Source organism: Agelaius phoeniceus, chromosome 2, assembly GCF_051311805.1.
Source record: "Agelaius phoeniceus isolate bAgePho1 chromosome 2, bAgePho1.hap1, whole genome shotgun sequence".
Classification (NCBI taxonomy): Eukaryota; Metazoa; Chordata; class Aves; order Passeriformes; family Icteridae; genus Agelaius; species Agelaius phoeniceus.
The window spans coordinates 41987949-42005448 of record NC_135266.1 but is presented as its reverse complement, the minus strand read 5'-3'; the positions used below and the strand labels follow the sequence as shown (position 1 = coordinate 42005448).

Below are 17500 nucleotides of genomic sequence, written 5' to 3'. Positions count from 1 at the left end.
ACAGTGGATGAAAACTGACCAGAACCATGCCAGTGGACAGAGAAACCATGACCTTATGAAAAGCTGAACTCTAAATTTCCTCTGAATTTTCAAATGTCATAAATGTTGCACAAGCAGCACAAGATAAAAGCTCAAATTTGAGAAATATTAGTGACCTTTATGCTCTTTTTTAACTGGTAAATGAGGAAGGATGAGGGGATCCTACAACTAGAAGACAAACAGGTCAGAAGCCATTTTTAAGTCTTTTACAACAGCGCAAAGACAAATGTAAGACCAAAACCACCTCCTGAGTACAAAAGGCACTCTACTCTGAATCAAACAGCTGAGAATGAAGACTCTGCCACCTTTCTGCCATGCAGCACCTTGCTTTGCCTGCTGGCTCTGTGAATACAACTTCCTACCCAGCATTAGGTGAGTCATAGCTAAGGCAGCCCCGGCCTATCCAGACTTTTCAGAAACCTCTTCCCTCTACAACCTCCCTTTGGGACCACCACAACTAAATATTCTGCTCAAGCCAGAATCAAAAGCTATGGCAACTAAGCATGCAAATAACAATCACCTAGGAAAATGTTCAACAAGAGCTCAAATTTAAATGAACATTAAAACAAACCCCAAACAAAAATGAACGTGCAGTTTCCAGTTTCAAGCTACCTGCCTCAAGGTTGGTATAGCCACAAGCAGTAATTAATGTCCATTACATACTAGCACTCTAATTACAGGACTATTGTCCACTACCTAATAAAACAAACAAACATTCTTCATATGCTTGATGCTATTTTAGAACACTTTGAAAAGCTCTCTTAAGGCTGGTAGCTATCAACATATATAGCTTGGAATAATGTTGCCCTCTCCAAATGTAACATTATCTTCCATAAAATGACATCAAAAATCAAAACCTGAAGGAGGTTCTGCATATATGTTCACCTGAATACATAACAAAAAGCCCCAGACAAAGTCTCTAATGGTTTTGATGAAGGAAAAAAAAATTATCTGGGGAAGACAGGGTGGAAGACCTGTCAAGCAATTATTGTACTATTTGTAAACTGTACTATTTGTACTGTATTGTACTATTTGTAAATAACTTTAAGTTTGTATTTTTTAAACCAAACAATACACTGAAGTCAAGTTTGATTCAATACCTCTGCTTCTGCTGTTATTTCTATTCTTCAGGCTTTAGTCTGGATTGCCAAAACAGGCAGATTCACATACAACAGCCATTCTTTTCTACACTAAAATTTTAATTTTGGATCGAGAAGTGCCTTTTGTTTCCAAACACTCTACAAGATCACCACAGGCACAAACTAATCTTCACTTGTTGCATAATCTGCAAGATGCTGGCAATCTGAAAAAAAGAAAAGAAAAAAGAAAGAAACCTCAACTAATTAATTCACCCAGATGCTGCAGTGCAGATTACCTAGGACCGTCTGGGAGAAAGAATTCTGTGCAGCATAAAGCAGAACAGTGCTAATGAAATGAGTTTGCACTGTGATAATGTTTATTTCATTTTAATTTCCAGCTACTCGGATTAAGCAAAAAAACCCAAAACACCCCATCAAAGCAAGCTAGTTTTTCTGCAAACAGCACAGTGGTCTAACTGTGTCTGTGTGTCCATAAGGGACAGCAGTGGAAGGCCATGGCACAGCCAAGAGCCCGATGTGCACGGCTGTCACCCAGGGTCGGGGATCCACACGTTCAAAGCTCACACTGAACCAGAGGGGGAGAAGAGCTGGACTGCCTCTCCCATATTCCCTATAGAAGTGAGACCACTACCTGGCTATTCATCATCCCTGCCCAGCTCTTCTCCAAAGTAATTTATTTTTGGAAATGCTTATGCCTTGTTCCAAGGTTGAATGAAGTGAGTTTTGGTAAGTTTTTCCTCATTTCTCAGAGATGTTCATTTCCCATCTAAAATAGGCATCCATGAACAGCAGGAGAGGACATTCTATCCATGTGGCACCTCCAGTTCCCATTATCCACAGTAGTCCTAGCAGCATTCCACAATTTATAAACAGATTAAAAATAGCAAAAAAGGGTTACATATTTAAAATAGTATTATCCAAACAAAGAAACAAAAAAGAACAAAAAAATTCTCCATTTTGGATTATCTCTAAAAGCTTATTTGTAGCTGCATCACCTCAGTTGGGCCCTCTTTTTAAGCCCCTTGCAGTTTTCCATCAATATTACAGCAGTCTCTCCCTCTGTTTTCAAGTGTCTCCAACCAACGTTTAGTTTTCCATTGCCACAAATCTCCCCAAAACAGCATGCCAGCTATGCAAGACTAAAACAAAATTTCATTTTTATTTTCCAGCTACACTTGCAGGAAAGGGATGTCTCTGAACAGCTTCTGTGCAGTCTTCTAAAGCCAGTATTTTTAATTAGGCTTCCCTGTCTTGCTCGACATTCCATGCCTCCTTTTTGCTCGGCTGAGGTGGGGCGAGAGCAGCTCTCTCTGTAGCTGCTTCAGTAAATGAAAACACTAGACTTTGCAGTATCTGGGCAGGTCAGCATATGGTCAGAAATGAGTTTCACAGCAGGCTGTTTTCCCCACCAGGCGATCTTAATATGAAGAAGATCGAAAATCCCTACGAAGGGACGCGGAATCTTGTGCCAGGGAAGCAAGAGGCTGCACTTGGAAGTGGCTGTCAGCGCAAGCTTCATGCTATTTCCCTGTCAAATAATGGCTCATCCCCTCCTACAAACAGCTTTTCCATAAAGCTTTTAGTTTTATCTCCCATAGTAGGCATAAATGGGGTGAGCTCTGACTCGGTGAACTGAAAATGTAATGGGCTTGTCTCATCGCTTTATGGCCAAGTTTCATTCAATTATTATTGCAGAAAAGAACAGGATAGAGTTGAATCGAGTTACGCTAATAGATAATAAATGTAAACATAACTCCAGAGTGCCATTTACTGACTTTAAAGACTACTCCTATAGCAATCACCTTCGTACAGCTCTTGACAGAATCATAATGGTGATAAAACACATGGAAGCATAAGACTATTTAAACTCTTAACAAAGCCATGATAATATTAACAGTAAATGAGCAACTCCCATAAAATATCATGTAATAATCACGCCCTGATAAGATTTAAAGTACATATCGCCATTGTTATATGAAAAAAACATTAAAGGGTTTTTTCTTTAACACATGTAGCAACCTAACAGGTTTTAATTACCACACCTACTTCAGTGACGAGCTGTTCCACTCAAACACCCAAACATAATATTTACAACGTTGTGTGGTTGTTAAGGATCTTGATGATTGATGGAACCCATTGTGTTGCCATCTTAATAACAACAAATGCAAGTGATTACCAACACGGAAGAGAGAATCTGTGTTTTTATTTTACAACAAAAGGCCGTTCTATAGGGACTTCTTTTTCAACATAAACTAACAAACCTGTGCACATGTGAATGCCCTTTAGAGCTTGGCACAGAGAGTCAAAAACAAAGCCTCTGCTGCTTTAAGGACAATGCATTTTTTGTATTAGCTTAAGAGAACATGAAAGCTGTCAAAAGAGCTGGTACAGTTTTTCACAACCCTGCAGAATTCATCTTGACCACAAGGATATATCTGAAAACTGCATCAGAAAGATAGGACAGATCTTGTTTCCAAAAAAAAAAGAAATAAAGAAAGCAATTGAGTCATTGAGTCAAATAGGAATACAATACATTTCCTGGCATTGCTACTGAATATTTATATCACTGACGAATGAGACTACAAACGAAGTATCTTAACATGAAGCTTTGCCTTGTTAACTGCATGATATGCCAAAACACCACCTACTGTAAATCACACAGTTTAAGACCAGTATTTCTTGTTTAAACATGCTACTTGTTCAGCAGAATCACTTGTGTGAACAAGCATACATTAATGTACACTAACTAGAGCAGTTTCACTATCCATCTGATAAAGTATAATTTAACAACCTCATTATCAGCATTGTAATTTTCAGACTGCTGAAATACCATATTCGTTGCAAATATTATATGGTTGAAACACTGTAACAACATTGCCCATTTGACACTTCTGTCAGATAAAATGCAGATAGTCGTTTGTGCACTGATGAACATGCTTTTAATCCTATAAAGAAACTTTCTCTTCAAATTATAAGCATTTCAGCAGCTGACTTATGAACACTATAATTAAAATCCTTATGCCTTAAAGAAAAACAAACTTCATTATAACAACAGCTTTCTTTCACATTTTAATCTTTTTATATTTGGAGTTTGCTTTCATGTGCTGCTATTAGCTATCAGTTCAGCGTGCCATTTCTGGCTGCCAAAACCAAAAAAAGAGTATTTCTCTCTATAACCTGGTCAAATCTCAAAGTCTAAGTAAGTAGCCAAAGGGATCAAAGTTTATTCAATGCTTCCACAATGCATTTGTGGGGGGAAAAAAAAAATCTGTTAATTTAACAGGTCAAGGACAAACATCATTACAATTCAGTGCTTCCTGTTTCTAAGAAGACCAGAAATGCTGCAAGGTCTGCCAAAATATTTCTTTTCCTCCTATAACTGTCAGAACCAACAGTTTGAGGAGACACAATTTGGGGAAAAAAAAGAAAAAGCTGCTGAAAGAAAAAGAAAAATTACTTATGTAGTGATTCTGGTTCAATTTAAATTTCAGGCAGATTCTCTAGAAGGGGAAGAGATTTTTGTTTTATCTGAACAAATTAATGCATATCATCCATTCCTTCTTACAGCACCCATCAGCAAAGCAGAAGCAGGTTTCAGCTTCCTAAATTCAATGAAATTCAAAATTACACAGAATTTACACTAGAACCACCATAACTGAAAATTATGCAGTTACACATCAGCATCACTTCTCTAATCTCTGTCCCTAAATCCCAGAAAAGAACAATTCATTTACAAGCTAAGCAAATAATCTTGAATCAAATCCTGAAATCCTGAAACTTGCCAAAAGTAGGATCATCTGAACTATTCAATAAGAAATTCATTTCAAAAGAGCCAAGTCCCAAATCAAGTCTTTGCTGCTGAAGTCCAGGTCCCTTTCACATAGCTTTATAACAAATCTGTTTTGAAGTGTTACAAACATCTTGGAAAAGAAATTAAAAGGAATAATGGCTGAAGAAGGTCTCGCTGGTGGGAGTCTTCTGACTCTAGAGGGTTATCTGACTTTTTGGCCACTATTTCCAAAAGGAAAAAAGTTCCTGAACTCAGCACTACATGAAGCTGAAAAGCTTATTGTGTAAAAGATCAGGAGAAAATACTATTCTTGCAGACAATTAAGACAACTGAATGGAACCACAGTACTATTGCTCAGCGGAGAGGTTGAAAATTTACTCCTCAAATATCATCTCTAAAAACACAACAGATGAATTCTGTTATCCTTCTAAGAAGCCTCTGTAATGCTCAACTGGGATAAAACAGATCATGCTGCCCTCTTGTGCTAGACAGGCACAGGAATCAACCCCTTTTTATTCCTGCAACTGACATGTGAAGAGCAATATATAAAGCATTCACTACGAAATAGAAAATGTCCACATCTTCCTACTTTACAGATACTTTGACATTCATGTCATTCCCTTACTGGGATATGGGTAAAAGAGCAAAGGAAGTTTCCAGAGAGCCAAATTCTACACACAAAAAAATAACTTCTATGAACAAATGCAGAGAAGTCAGGTGTAATAAAACCCAAAATACTAACGGTTCAACTACCCATCAAGCTTTCACAACAGCTGTGTAAGTGATGCTGTAGAGATACCTGCTGATAAATTAGAATTTCAGTCATAAATAAATAGCAATTTTTTCTGCATGCTGGGTAAGACAATGTACTTTGGTCACTTAGGATTATCAGCTCAGTAGGGTTAGGCTAAACACTTAAGAAGGAAAGAGAGAGACAGTCATTTATTAATAAGGTTCTTCCAGTGTAAAATATACAGTAAAATTTAATTCTTTTTAGACCTATGCTGAATTTAAAGGTGAAATCTGTGTACATACAAACATTTTTGGCTAGGAAGGGAGACAAGAGAGGGGTCCTTTTATTCCTTTTCTCTCTCTGCTATGTAATCCAGGTTCCAAAAATACATTGACATTCTTCTATCATCTGGATAAAATGCTAGTTACTATTCCCTTTACAACCTGCCCCTCCCCATATATTCCTAATACACTCTGTAAAGAGAGATCTTGGGCTTATGCCTAAACTGATTCACAAAGCACAATTTTTTTAGAAATAAGTCATCTCATTTATTCACCAGGACTGATTGGATCTACACTGTTGGGAGCTGACAGACATGTCATGATTCACCACGCATTTCCATTTCCTAATGTCGGCTCCCTGATGCTCCTCGCTACTCTGCTTCCCCAGTAAGAACTACCAAGAGCTTGGGATGTCTGTTTATTGAAGTTACCTACTCAACTCTGGAACACAGATCGGCGTGTGTTAAAAATACTAGCCGTGGCATTTTTTAATTACTGATTCTTTTTTGATAAATAAAACAGCAAAATTCAGTTCAGCAACAGCTTCTGGTGAGGCCTTAGAGACCTCATACTAACACTGAGAACATGCAGGATGCTTAAATGACAGATCTGATATTGCAATATCAGCTTTGCTAATATGGGATATAATAACTAATAGTTTGGTTTAGCTATTACAATCACAGGCTAGAAAAAAGCACATTTAAAAACTTCAATTTCTTTCAGTATGTCTTTCATAGGCATATTAAAAAAAAGATAAGGGAAAAAAATCATCCCACCTCAATGCAAGAAATAGCATGTGAAGTTCTAAAAGGAAAATAAACAGTAAAAAACCCATGTAAATCAGACAATGAAATACAGATATTAAAAACAGATTTCAGAACTGCTAAATGCTGCAATTCTGAAGGAGAACATTGTTTCATGTGTCATCTTTTTTCTTCTCTTTTTTCCTTTTTCAAATAATGCAGAGATCAGAACAGCAGTACTTTTGCATGCCATCCTGGCCAAAAGAAAGATGAAGGGAAAGAAATATATGCATCTTGAAGTTAATCCTCTATTATAAAATATCTGTTGATTAACAGAAACACACATCTAAGTCACAACAGTGTGTGAATACCAGCGACAGGCAGATTTAAAGAATGTCAGTTTTACAATGCACTGCTAATTAGAGATTCACAGTGTTACAAAGCAAACTGGTGTTACTCTACATTGTTGCTGATGTTTTCTCTCTAGTTCTTGGTTTGTTATTATGAACCAGATTTATGGGCATTCTTACAAGATCACTCTGTATTTGCTCAAAAACGAAGTTACTGCGTTTGCTGCGCACACATACACAAGAGAGAAGAGGAAAACCTGACACATCAGCACTAGGATTTCTTCTCATGCATGTGCTCTCACTAGCTCCCATTTCCTGAGCTTCCCTTCTATGGAAGGAAAGTGTAAGTTCAAGTGGCCTTGAACTTACATTTCCACAGTACAAGCAGGCCATGTAACACTCACAGTACAAGCAGGCCATGTAACACAGCCCTACCTTTCTGCAGTTACAGGGGTGCTCTTTAAGATTAAATTGTATACATTTCATTCATCACATCACGGGCATGAACCTTTTCTCCACATAAGTATCAATTTCCTGAAAATATTATTGTTTTCTCTGAAACAATAAAGCCATCCCTATATATCCTTACAATTAAATGCCTTCTGGTGCTATGAGAACGAGTCAATTTTTTTCCAAGGGAGTGAAGACCATCAGGTTTCTGGTTCTCATGTAAAAGACAAACCTTTGGCTGGTCAATCAGTACCACCCACCTTCCCACTCTCTTCACTCTTCTCCACTTCTCTCTCCTTTCTTTTGAAGAACATAAGGATCTGGATCACAGTTTTACAAAATGCATTCACACACATTCAGCATATGGAAGACTTGTGAAACTGCATCAGAACAGCAGTGCAAATACAGGTCCACATACAACAACAAAGCTACAGCTAATTCATTGTTCTGTAAGCTGCATTTAAAGACAGTAAGATGAATCAACAATAAGCAGTCTGAGTTTGAAATTAAAAGGACTACACTGTAAAATTTGAAGTGTCTAAGTAAAAATTTAGATTTAGAAAGTCTAAGTAAAAGAAGCAAAAGAACACAACCGAAGTGCAAAAATACCATCGAATTGTAATTGTCCAGAAATGGTACAATTTGTGCAATCAAGGAGATACATTAAATATTGAGGGTTTTTTTTTTTTTTTTAATAATAAACTTACCTATAGGATTTCTGTCAAAAAACAAGACAGGGGCTTTCAAAATGGATTGAAACATTTTGTTATGCAAATTCTGACCAGAATTGACAAGAACTCGAAACACCAGAAGACTTCTTATTATGCCAAATAGTATTGTAGCCACTGTTAAACCTGAAATTAAAAAAAATAAAAAAACATGAACAGAGCCGGCAAAAAGATATGAATCTTTCAGAAGAAAAAAAAAGTTAAAAATAAAATTGCACTAAAACCAAATTCTCTGGACTGCTGCATAATATAGCAAGAATCCAAACTTAAGCCTAGGGGGACTCAGACTGAGTGCAGAACACAGATACATTTGTCACTAGCTTCAGTTATTATCACAGAATCAATTTAATCCACTTCTCTTCTTCTGTTTGAAAGAACTGGTACTTCATAGAAATGTAGGAAATGTCTGTTAACCCATGAGATAAATGCATATTGAAACTTTCTGCATAACAGCGTTACTAAAAAATTCATTTTGCAGTGCCATGTATAATTGTGGCTTGCACAGGTCACTGTGAAGATTCAACACTTGCCAGCAGGTATTAAACAAGTAATATATACATGGCTATTTAGACACAACCTTGAGTTACTCCCAATCAGCCCAAACCACTCATGCCATTCTTCCCCTTGTAAAACACACAAATCACATAAATTATGTGTCTTTCACACTATGTAAGATGCATTCCTTATGCCATGAGAAGAAACAGTCCTTCTAGGGAACTGGTGTGCAGACTCTTTGTTTCTCTTCTGGGCACATCTCTGCTTACAAGACAAGGGTGCTACAGGGCAAAAAACTGAAATAAATAACGAGATTGCTGTTGCTCTGTTTGTTGTGCATAATCTCCAATGTGGCTGCTCAAATTCCCTGTCAATAAAAGTGAACAGTGAAGGTCTAAACCTTACATTTAGCAGAGCTTTCAGGCTCCACGTGTTCTGCTTCAGAAAACAGCATAGCCACCTCAGGTCTTGAAGGCATGCTGCAGTTAGACCCCAAGTATCAGCAGAAAACCTTGCCTATTCTCAGGGCAGGTTAAAATCATACACAATTCAGGAACAGCTATAGTAACAGTGGGAAAGAGGGAGGTTTTAAATTATGTGACATGGTTAAGCTATCCCATATGCTTCCTTCTGTATCCTCCCAGGGAGTAAATAAAGGTATCATCACTATTTCATTTGTCTTCTTGCAGTTTATTGCTCACATTCTGCAAGGTGCTGTTTTTAAGAAAAAAGATGGTGGCTGGGATGAGAGGTTTTTTTTGCCTTGTCCCAGCTGCTGTATTCCAGGCCAGGCAGGAGAAGACAATTTTTCCAAGAATAACTGCACATACCCAAACAGGAAAGCTGGGTCATGCAAAAAGGGAGCAGGAGAGGCATGAAGCAGGAGGCTGTGGCACAGCCCATTCCTAACAGCTGTCTCTGGGAGCAACACAAGGAGATGGACCAATCCTGGAAACCCCACATTTCTGTACAACTCTACTCAGGCCTGGAAGCAGCTGGAAGCTGTTGGTACAACCCTCCCAGAACAGACTGGAACAGACCTAATGGCTGGGGAGAAGGGAAACAAAACATGCTTCCAAGTCCTTCACTTGGTCTGTCTCTGCTTTCCCTGTTCATGAGCTGAGAACCTCAGTATGAGAGAGACAAGGGCTCTTTGCATGTTTGCCTTATAGAAGAGGTGTGGAATTGGCACCCCAGTTCTGGCCAGCAGTGTTCCCTATTAGCAGCAATTTTACTCTTCAAAATCTTTGTTTCACAGAAGCAACAAGGACTAAGAAGGAACTACTACAGTGGGCAATTTTGTTTTTTCAAACATTGATAATCAGAAATAAAAACGTTAAATTGTTTTATACTGTTTAAGAGATTATAGAAAAAGGTAAGTTGGATTATTAAGTATTTCCTGTAAAATGTACTACCTTTTTATAACTTTGTCAATTCCACTTACAATTTTGTGTAGACAAGTCAATGCTGTCTGTTCAACAATTGCAAATATCTCACTAAGTCACCAAAAAGTTTCAATATAAAGGTAGCTTTTGTTGTTCTGCTATCTAGAGCAAAATATTCCTTTAAGGATAAAATTCTCACTAATGTGGTTTAGGCTACCTGGTTAGAGAAAGTGAAATTTGCCACATTTAATCACACTGTGCAGTCCACTGGAACGGTTCAGGAAATAAGACATTACACAGAGAAAATAAGAGCCAAGTTCATCTGGCTCCTAAATTGTTGCATTCCAGGCCAAACACAATGTTTTCTGTCAGCCACTCAGATCACGTGGATTCCAGAAAACAAACTAAACAAAAAATCCTGCACCTATTCTCTCACCCATGGAGATGTTTCTGAATACATTCAATGCATATTCCTCTGGCATTCCACCTGTTTTCTCACACCAACCATTTACATCTCCATGAAGAAATTACCATGCCATACAAAATCGTGCATCACTAAGAGTGTTAAATAGGAGAATCTGAGAGCATGCACATGATTCTTCTGTGGCAATTTTTACTACATCCCAGAGCAGTTTTTCAAGATGTTTGGATGCCTGAATGCAAGGATCAACGCCCTTTTCTGAATATTCAGAAGCATAATGCTACCTATTGAAATATATTGAAATGTTTTTTAACAACCTGCTTTGCATACCCATCTAGGATGCCTTTTAAAAGCTTGTTCTTTTTCTGTGGCACTTCAGAAGAAATGTAGCCATGCCAAGTTTTAGAACAGCACAGAACAAAGATCCATTTCTAATCCCTCTTGCCATCCATATAATGACTGAAGATTTAGCTCAATTACTTACTAATATATAGACAATAACCCCAACCTTAATGTGACTGACTTTTCAGATACTCAATTCTTGATTTATTTTACAAAATCCAGCAAAAGCAATTAAAGACTCTGCATTCAACCTATTTCTTCTGTCAGATTTATTTTATTTATTGCAATCTATTTAATCAGAAAACAAGACTCAGGCTTTTAATCTGTTAAGACATTGCTCAGTTACTGCTAGAAATCACATTTCCCCACACATTGCTTTGCACCTCTCAAGAATCATTTCTTGAATGAATTTCTGAATTTATTATCAGATAATAAATAGTTCTTAGACACAAACATACACACATGCATGCATGTGCAATTACCTGCATAAATTCCCAAATAAAAGTTAAGGTCTAGATCAGGCACATTTGTTCCATTATTTCCATTTGTTGTGAGATTCAACTTTTCTTGATGATTTGCCCTGTGGAAATGCACACAGAAGATAACCATCATCAAATAAGTGCATTTAGCTGTTTCTAGATTCAGTTCTTTAGTTGAATTCTTTAGTTCAAAAGTTCTCATGTATTGATGCTGTCATGCATCACAACATGAATAGATGCAATTACAGTCTACACTTAGCATAAAGTTTAAATTTTTTTCCCCCAAAAAAGAAGTGGAAGTCAGAGGAAGATCTGAACTATTCTAGAGCAGGTTCCATTCATCTTCAACTAAACAAACAGCACTTGACTGAAAAGGCAGAAACAACCAGCCACTTTTTATCACCAACTTACCAGTAAGAAAGCCACCAGTCCTGGAGCACATAGGCCACCTTGAGCAAAAGAAGCAAATAGAAGAATCATCTCACAAAATTAAAAAAAAATTAGAAAATTAAATTTCCTTGCTATTCTTTCAAGCTCTCTGGGAAAACATCACATATTCAGAAAAGTATGCCATCCAGTCTTTCAAGACCAGCAGCAATTTGCCAAGCACATTAGAAGGTGCTCTACAAAGAAAGAAGTTACCTTAAATTACCTTACATGTTAGCAAGCTAAAGGAAAGCAATACACTTTAGTAGCAAACAAAATATAGTAGCTCTTCCTAATGTATGTTAATTGAACTTTAAAGAACTCATTTTCTCAGTTCCTAAATTTGCTACAAGAGATATTCCAAAATGCTTTTTGATTAACAAACTTTCTGATGTTACCAGTCCAGAAATTTGTGTTTACAGGAGATAATTACCAGAAACAGGGTTGAAGGAGGATGAGAGAGGAGAGGGAGGGAAAAACTCCTTCTGCCACCTTCCTTCTGTGACAAAAGGTGACCACAAACATGTAACAGGGTTATTATCTCAAAATACACTTCTGTTCATGTGAATTTGAAGTTGTGGGCAGTCTACTACAGAGATCTGATCTTGCTTAGCTATCTTTCCAACAGACTCAATTCGAGGACAAGCAAGAAGTAAGATGTTAAAATATACAGACTATTTTCTAACAGCCAAGAAAAATCATTTCCATGAAATGAATTTGAGCCTTCTCAGCAAGAAACAGAAAAAAAGGTTCACGAAAGGTATCCTCACTCAGCTTCCTCAGCTCACCATTGCTTTCACTAAGTTTGTAAATAACTTTGTTTAAAAACTCATTTACATACCTGCTACAGTCTGCATCACACAAAATATTTGCCTATGCTCTTCCTTACTTTCTCATTCTGCTAAACAGTGACCCTCCACCTAAACTTTTCACATAATCTGCACTTACCAACAGGTGAGCTGCTTTTTGAACACTTCTGTCAGGCTCTGTCCTCCCACACCCAGTACATCTCTTTACCCTCCTCAACTGGAAACACTCTGACTGTCTTTTAACACCACTTTTATACACCTTATGATTTTCTTCTCTTTCTAAACAAAGTACACTGGCTTATAATTTTCACGCTATGTCGTCACCAAAATAATTATCTTAGTGAGGTATTAAAATTGTTGGAATAAGGATCACTGCAAGACCTCTCAATGCTCTACCAAAAATTCCATGCTGACACTTGAGTACACTACAAAATTATTAAAGAACACCCAAACATTTTAGACTAAACATTACAGCACCAAGTACACAGCGTATTTAAAAAAAATAAAAATAGAGGGGAAAAAGATCTCACAAACACAAACTACAGTCAATACTATTTGTGGCTTCCAACAACTTACCTGTGCCAAAATATTAAATAATAAGAGTATAAAAATCACAAAGTAGTTTGCTCCTGCAGAGAAGTATTTCCTGTAAACTTTAAAGTTTATTTTTCCCTCATGTCGACTCTCCTCTGGCACTGCAGCCAGTGCATTTTCACCCTGAAAGAAAGTCCACAGAATAAACCCCATCAACCTTGTAGTTACAGATTCAGACTAAGCCACTTGGTTCAAAATTAGCAAACAATTAAACAAGGAGATAAAGTGATTATGCATATAAAAATGTTAAATATTGCACTACATAGCTATGACAAAAAAAATTAGTCTCAGTGCACCAATAATGAAAATCTACTCTGCAAAGCAACACTTGAAGGATTTTATTTGGCATTGGCTCACCAAATATAACACTATATATATATATATATATATGTATATATAGCACCAGAAATATTTACTCTGACCACTATCTGGGTTCTCCTTTTCTCATATACTACATTCACTCATAACAGCTCCAGAAATTAAGGCCTTTACTCAGGGAAGATTCTGTTTTCAGAATGCAAATGTGGGCAACCTTTACTTCCCAGAAAAGCATTTAAATTAAATACTCTTCTACAAGTATGTACCATAATCAACCAATCTATACCCAAGACTTACAACTTATCAATAAAATTCTAATCATCTCCTTGTAAATACGAGCAAAGCATCTGTTAATAGGGAAAATAAGTAAAATGACAAATGGGAAGTCATAGTAAGCAAACAATGGATGGGGGACACTAAAAAACAGAGAAGGAAAAATGATACAGGCATAAAGAAGGTAAAAGAACTATCCAAATTAATAAAATCAGGATTTTTTTTTTTAATTTTTACAGTATATGCAATATAAAAACTAGTGTCAGTTCAGTGGACATGTAACAGTTGATTTTGTTGCCACAAGACATGGCTGTACAAGAGGAGTGGAATCATGAGACCTGACAGTCATGAAAAGAGAAATCCAACCTACTCATCCATAAAAGGTGAGAAGCCTATCTTCGCTTTTTGTTTCTCCAGCCACCACACCTTCCCACTTCTCCCTATCCCCATTCAACAGTATTGATGCTGCTAAGAAGTTTGGTACACCTCCATAAATTTAAGAGAATTTAAGACTGGAATTGCCACTGGGGCATTACTAATGTAAGTTCATTGCTTTGGAGCATAAAACCATTCCTCAAAATGCATTAAAAAGTCCATAGTTGTTTTGGTTTTTTTGTTTTGGTTTTTTTTTTTTTTTTTTTTTTTAAATCTCACTGCCTTTCATCATAGAGAAGAAATAGAGATAATATAGACCTGACAATCATCAGGGACATACAGGGAATGCTTGTTCCATGGATGCAGTGCTGGCACAAGCCTAGCAGGGTTACAGGGAGTCTGCACCGATTGATGGGAATGCAAACACACCAGCAGAAGGCAACCTCTGGTACAGAAACGTCAGCGTTGCTTTTGCATTGGGCAGGCCAAGAGATAAGGAGGCACCTGGAAGTCACACTGGCACCCTACAAAGCCTTCTGTTTTCACCACCCAAAGGGCTGGAGAGAGCAAGGCAGCAGTGTCCCAGGATCACCCCCGCAGGGCCAGCTCAAGATCATGTGGGTATGTTTATGGGCATGTTGATGCCAGCTATGCAAACACAGACTTTGCATAAAGCCACAGCTTCTACCTGCACTTCCCAGAGCTCAGGAATTCAGGGAAAGTGTTCATTTCAGTTCAACACTGCACAAACACACCCAATACAGTGGGACTGGACCTTTGAAGCACTGCTGTCAGAGGACAAGCTGAAAGAAGCACAGTGTGGTGCCTCTGGATTCACACAAGGAATGCTCCCAGCACTCAGCAGAGCTGATGCTGAACTGCACAGGCTGACTCTGCTGGGTTTGAACAGCATCACGCTGAGCTGTGAGCTGCCAGCCAAACACAGCCAGGGAGGTTCTCCAGAGGCGAGCTCTCACCCGGTAATGCAATTCAGTAATCCCTGAAATCCCAATGCTGCAGGGTAAGCCCATATCAAAATTTAAGTTAAAAACCAGCCAGACAAGAATCAAGACACCTCTCTCCTTTGAGCACTCACAGGTGGTTGTTCCACAGCTCCATCTTTCTGTGAGTGGACGGATGAATCCTGGGACAAGACAGAGGACTCCGAGAAGGTTCGGTTCCGGGCAGACTTCAGGTTGGGGGTTCCTGGAACTGACAGCTGTTCTACCACCTCCTCATCTTTTTTCAAAAGGGAAGCAAAGTCGATGCCAGATTTCAGGAACTCTGCATAGGTACCTTTCCCCACCATTTTACCCTACAATCAATACAAAGTTTTAGTACCTTCATTATATACTTTCCATAAAGGACAATTTTTCTTACCAGTCCTTGCTACCTCTGGGGTTCTGCAGTTGCTGGGCACACATCCCACTGCAGTAACTGAGCTGAAGCCTCTAGGAGTTCCTCACTTAGAGAAGCAGAAACAAGCTCTTTAAGCTCTGACCAGTCACCTTGTAGCAGCTAACAGGGCCAACAAACAAACAGGATGAGAACAACCCCAGTTACAGCCAGGGGAGAATCACTTCCCTGGAGAAGCTGTGGGACATGCCAAGCCATGCAGCTTCAGGACAACCTATTAAACCACACACACACAACCATCAGTCTTTTTATATTGTTCCATCCCAGGGGTAAACACCATCTCCATTTTCTGATCCTCACAGAACCTTACAAGGAGGAACACTGACCATGTCCACATTTCTTTCAGCTCTTACCACAAACTCATTTCTCAAGAGCTACTGAAATTTTTCAAGCAATCTGAATGGAAAGAAAAAAGAGGGACAGCGCCCTTTTTTTGCACCATTGTGATGCATCAGAGGTAATTTCAAATATTTCACTACCCAGCCTTAAAAAAAAACAGGGAAAAAAGCCCCAGCTGCAGTCCTTGCATTGCCCCTCTGCCACAGTATCTGGTACAATGAAGATGGGAAGGAACCAGCTGTACTGAAGGCATACTCATTCTCAAAGGCATCTGAGACTATTTCTCAGCCTTAATTTAAAAATTGATTTGTTGCAAAATTAACACAGTTCTTAATTCACGCTGAAGTGTAAGGAACAAGAACAAAAGCAAAACATTAACACAGTCTCAGAGTATATTAAATTTGAAGCAAGGGAAGGCTAAAACTTTTATTTCAAAACCAGACAAAGTGTTTGAAGAAATAAGTATTACTAATGCAAGATTATTTACATGCATGACAAAATTCAGCAACAGATTTTTCAGGGAAGGTATTCCAAGAAAAATCAACTTATTAATAATTGTAAAACTTGAAAACCATATGTAGTTGTAAGTAGACAGAAAATATACTTACAAACTAAAAATTAAAACCTAACTTTTTTTTTTTCCTTTCTTAGATTAAAAAGGATAGTTAAAAAGTATAAGTATAGACATTAAAATCACTTACATCCTTTAAAATTAGAATCTGATTTGCAGCACGGAGATATTGCAACTGGTGAGTGACCAAAACAGAAATCTTCTGACGCAAGGCCTGACAAATACATCTGCAAAGAGATGGAAAGAGTAATTAAAATTAAATGTCCTAAAAGACTTTATTTATTTCTGGAAAACCTCTTCTATTCAATTTCTGAGTTTTTAGAATAAGAAGATGATCATGCTTACTAGATTTACGAAAACTATATAAAACCTTAACAAAACATGTTCCTTATTTAATTTCTTAAGTTTTCAAGGAAGGGAAAAGATATATAATTATTTCTGATCTGCAAAAAAAGCGGAGGCAATAAGACATTTCATTAAATTTGTCTTAAACATTCTTGCAACAAATGTACATTTCATAAGCTGAATTGCAAAGAGAGTATTTTTTAAAAATTATTCTAAAGGAAAGAGAAAGAAAGGCAAGATACTGTGGAAAATTATGGAGAAATACAGCCAGTAAAAGTAACTTCTTTGAGAGAAGCTTTCAGACCAGCTGTAACACTTGAGCCACAGTGACTTCTGGAGAATTAAACAGTATTACTGATTTAAGAAAAAAACCCCCAAACATTCCAAAATAGTCCATAATTGTTTATTTTTCCAACTGGTTCACTAAGGTTTAGTTTCATCATCCATCTACTTATAGAAGTACTGCTCTATATAATTGAAGAACAACAACCAGGTGAAAAGCCCAATTCTAAGTGAATCACAATCTGACAGTGTGTCCCTTTCTCACTGATGATACAGAGAACCCAAGGAAAGCTTCTCAGCAGGGGACATAACTGGGCCAAGAGTTCAGACACCTGCTGGAGCCAGCCCAGCACTGCCACAACCTTTTTACCTGTCTTTTAAAACCCAGACAGTTCACCTTCCCTGGGACTGTCCAC

General features: G+C 37.7%; 1 protein-coding gene across 3 annotated transcripts in view; it reads right to left on the bottom strand.

The window, feature by feature from the left end:
* The window catches only part of ABCC4 (ATP binding cassette subfamily C member 4 (PEL blood group)), a 142840-nt gene that overhangs the window by 82167 nt on the left and 43173 nt on the right, over positions 1–17500 (bottom strand). For all 3 annotated transcript variants that reach the window (XM_054653071.2, XM_054653086.2, XM_077173557.1), the window contains exons 14-19: positions 16588–16684; positions 15228–15446; positions 13148–13288; positions 11748–11785; positions 11340–11437; positions 8194–8340 (exon numbers count right to left, since the gene is read on the bottom strand). In XM_054653071.2, the coding sequence (XP_054509046.1) occupies positions 8194–8340; positions 11340–11437; positions 11748–11785; positions 13148–13288; positions 15228–15446; positions 16588–16684 (740 nt within the window). The remainder of the gene's footprint in view (positions 1–8193; positions 8341–11339; positions 11438–11747; positions 11786–13147; positions 13289–15227; positions 15447–16587; positions 16685–17500) is intronic.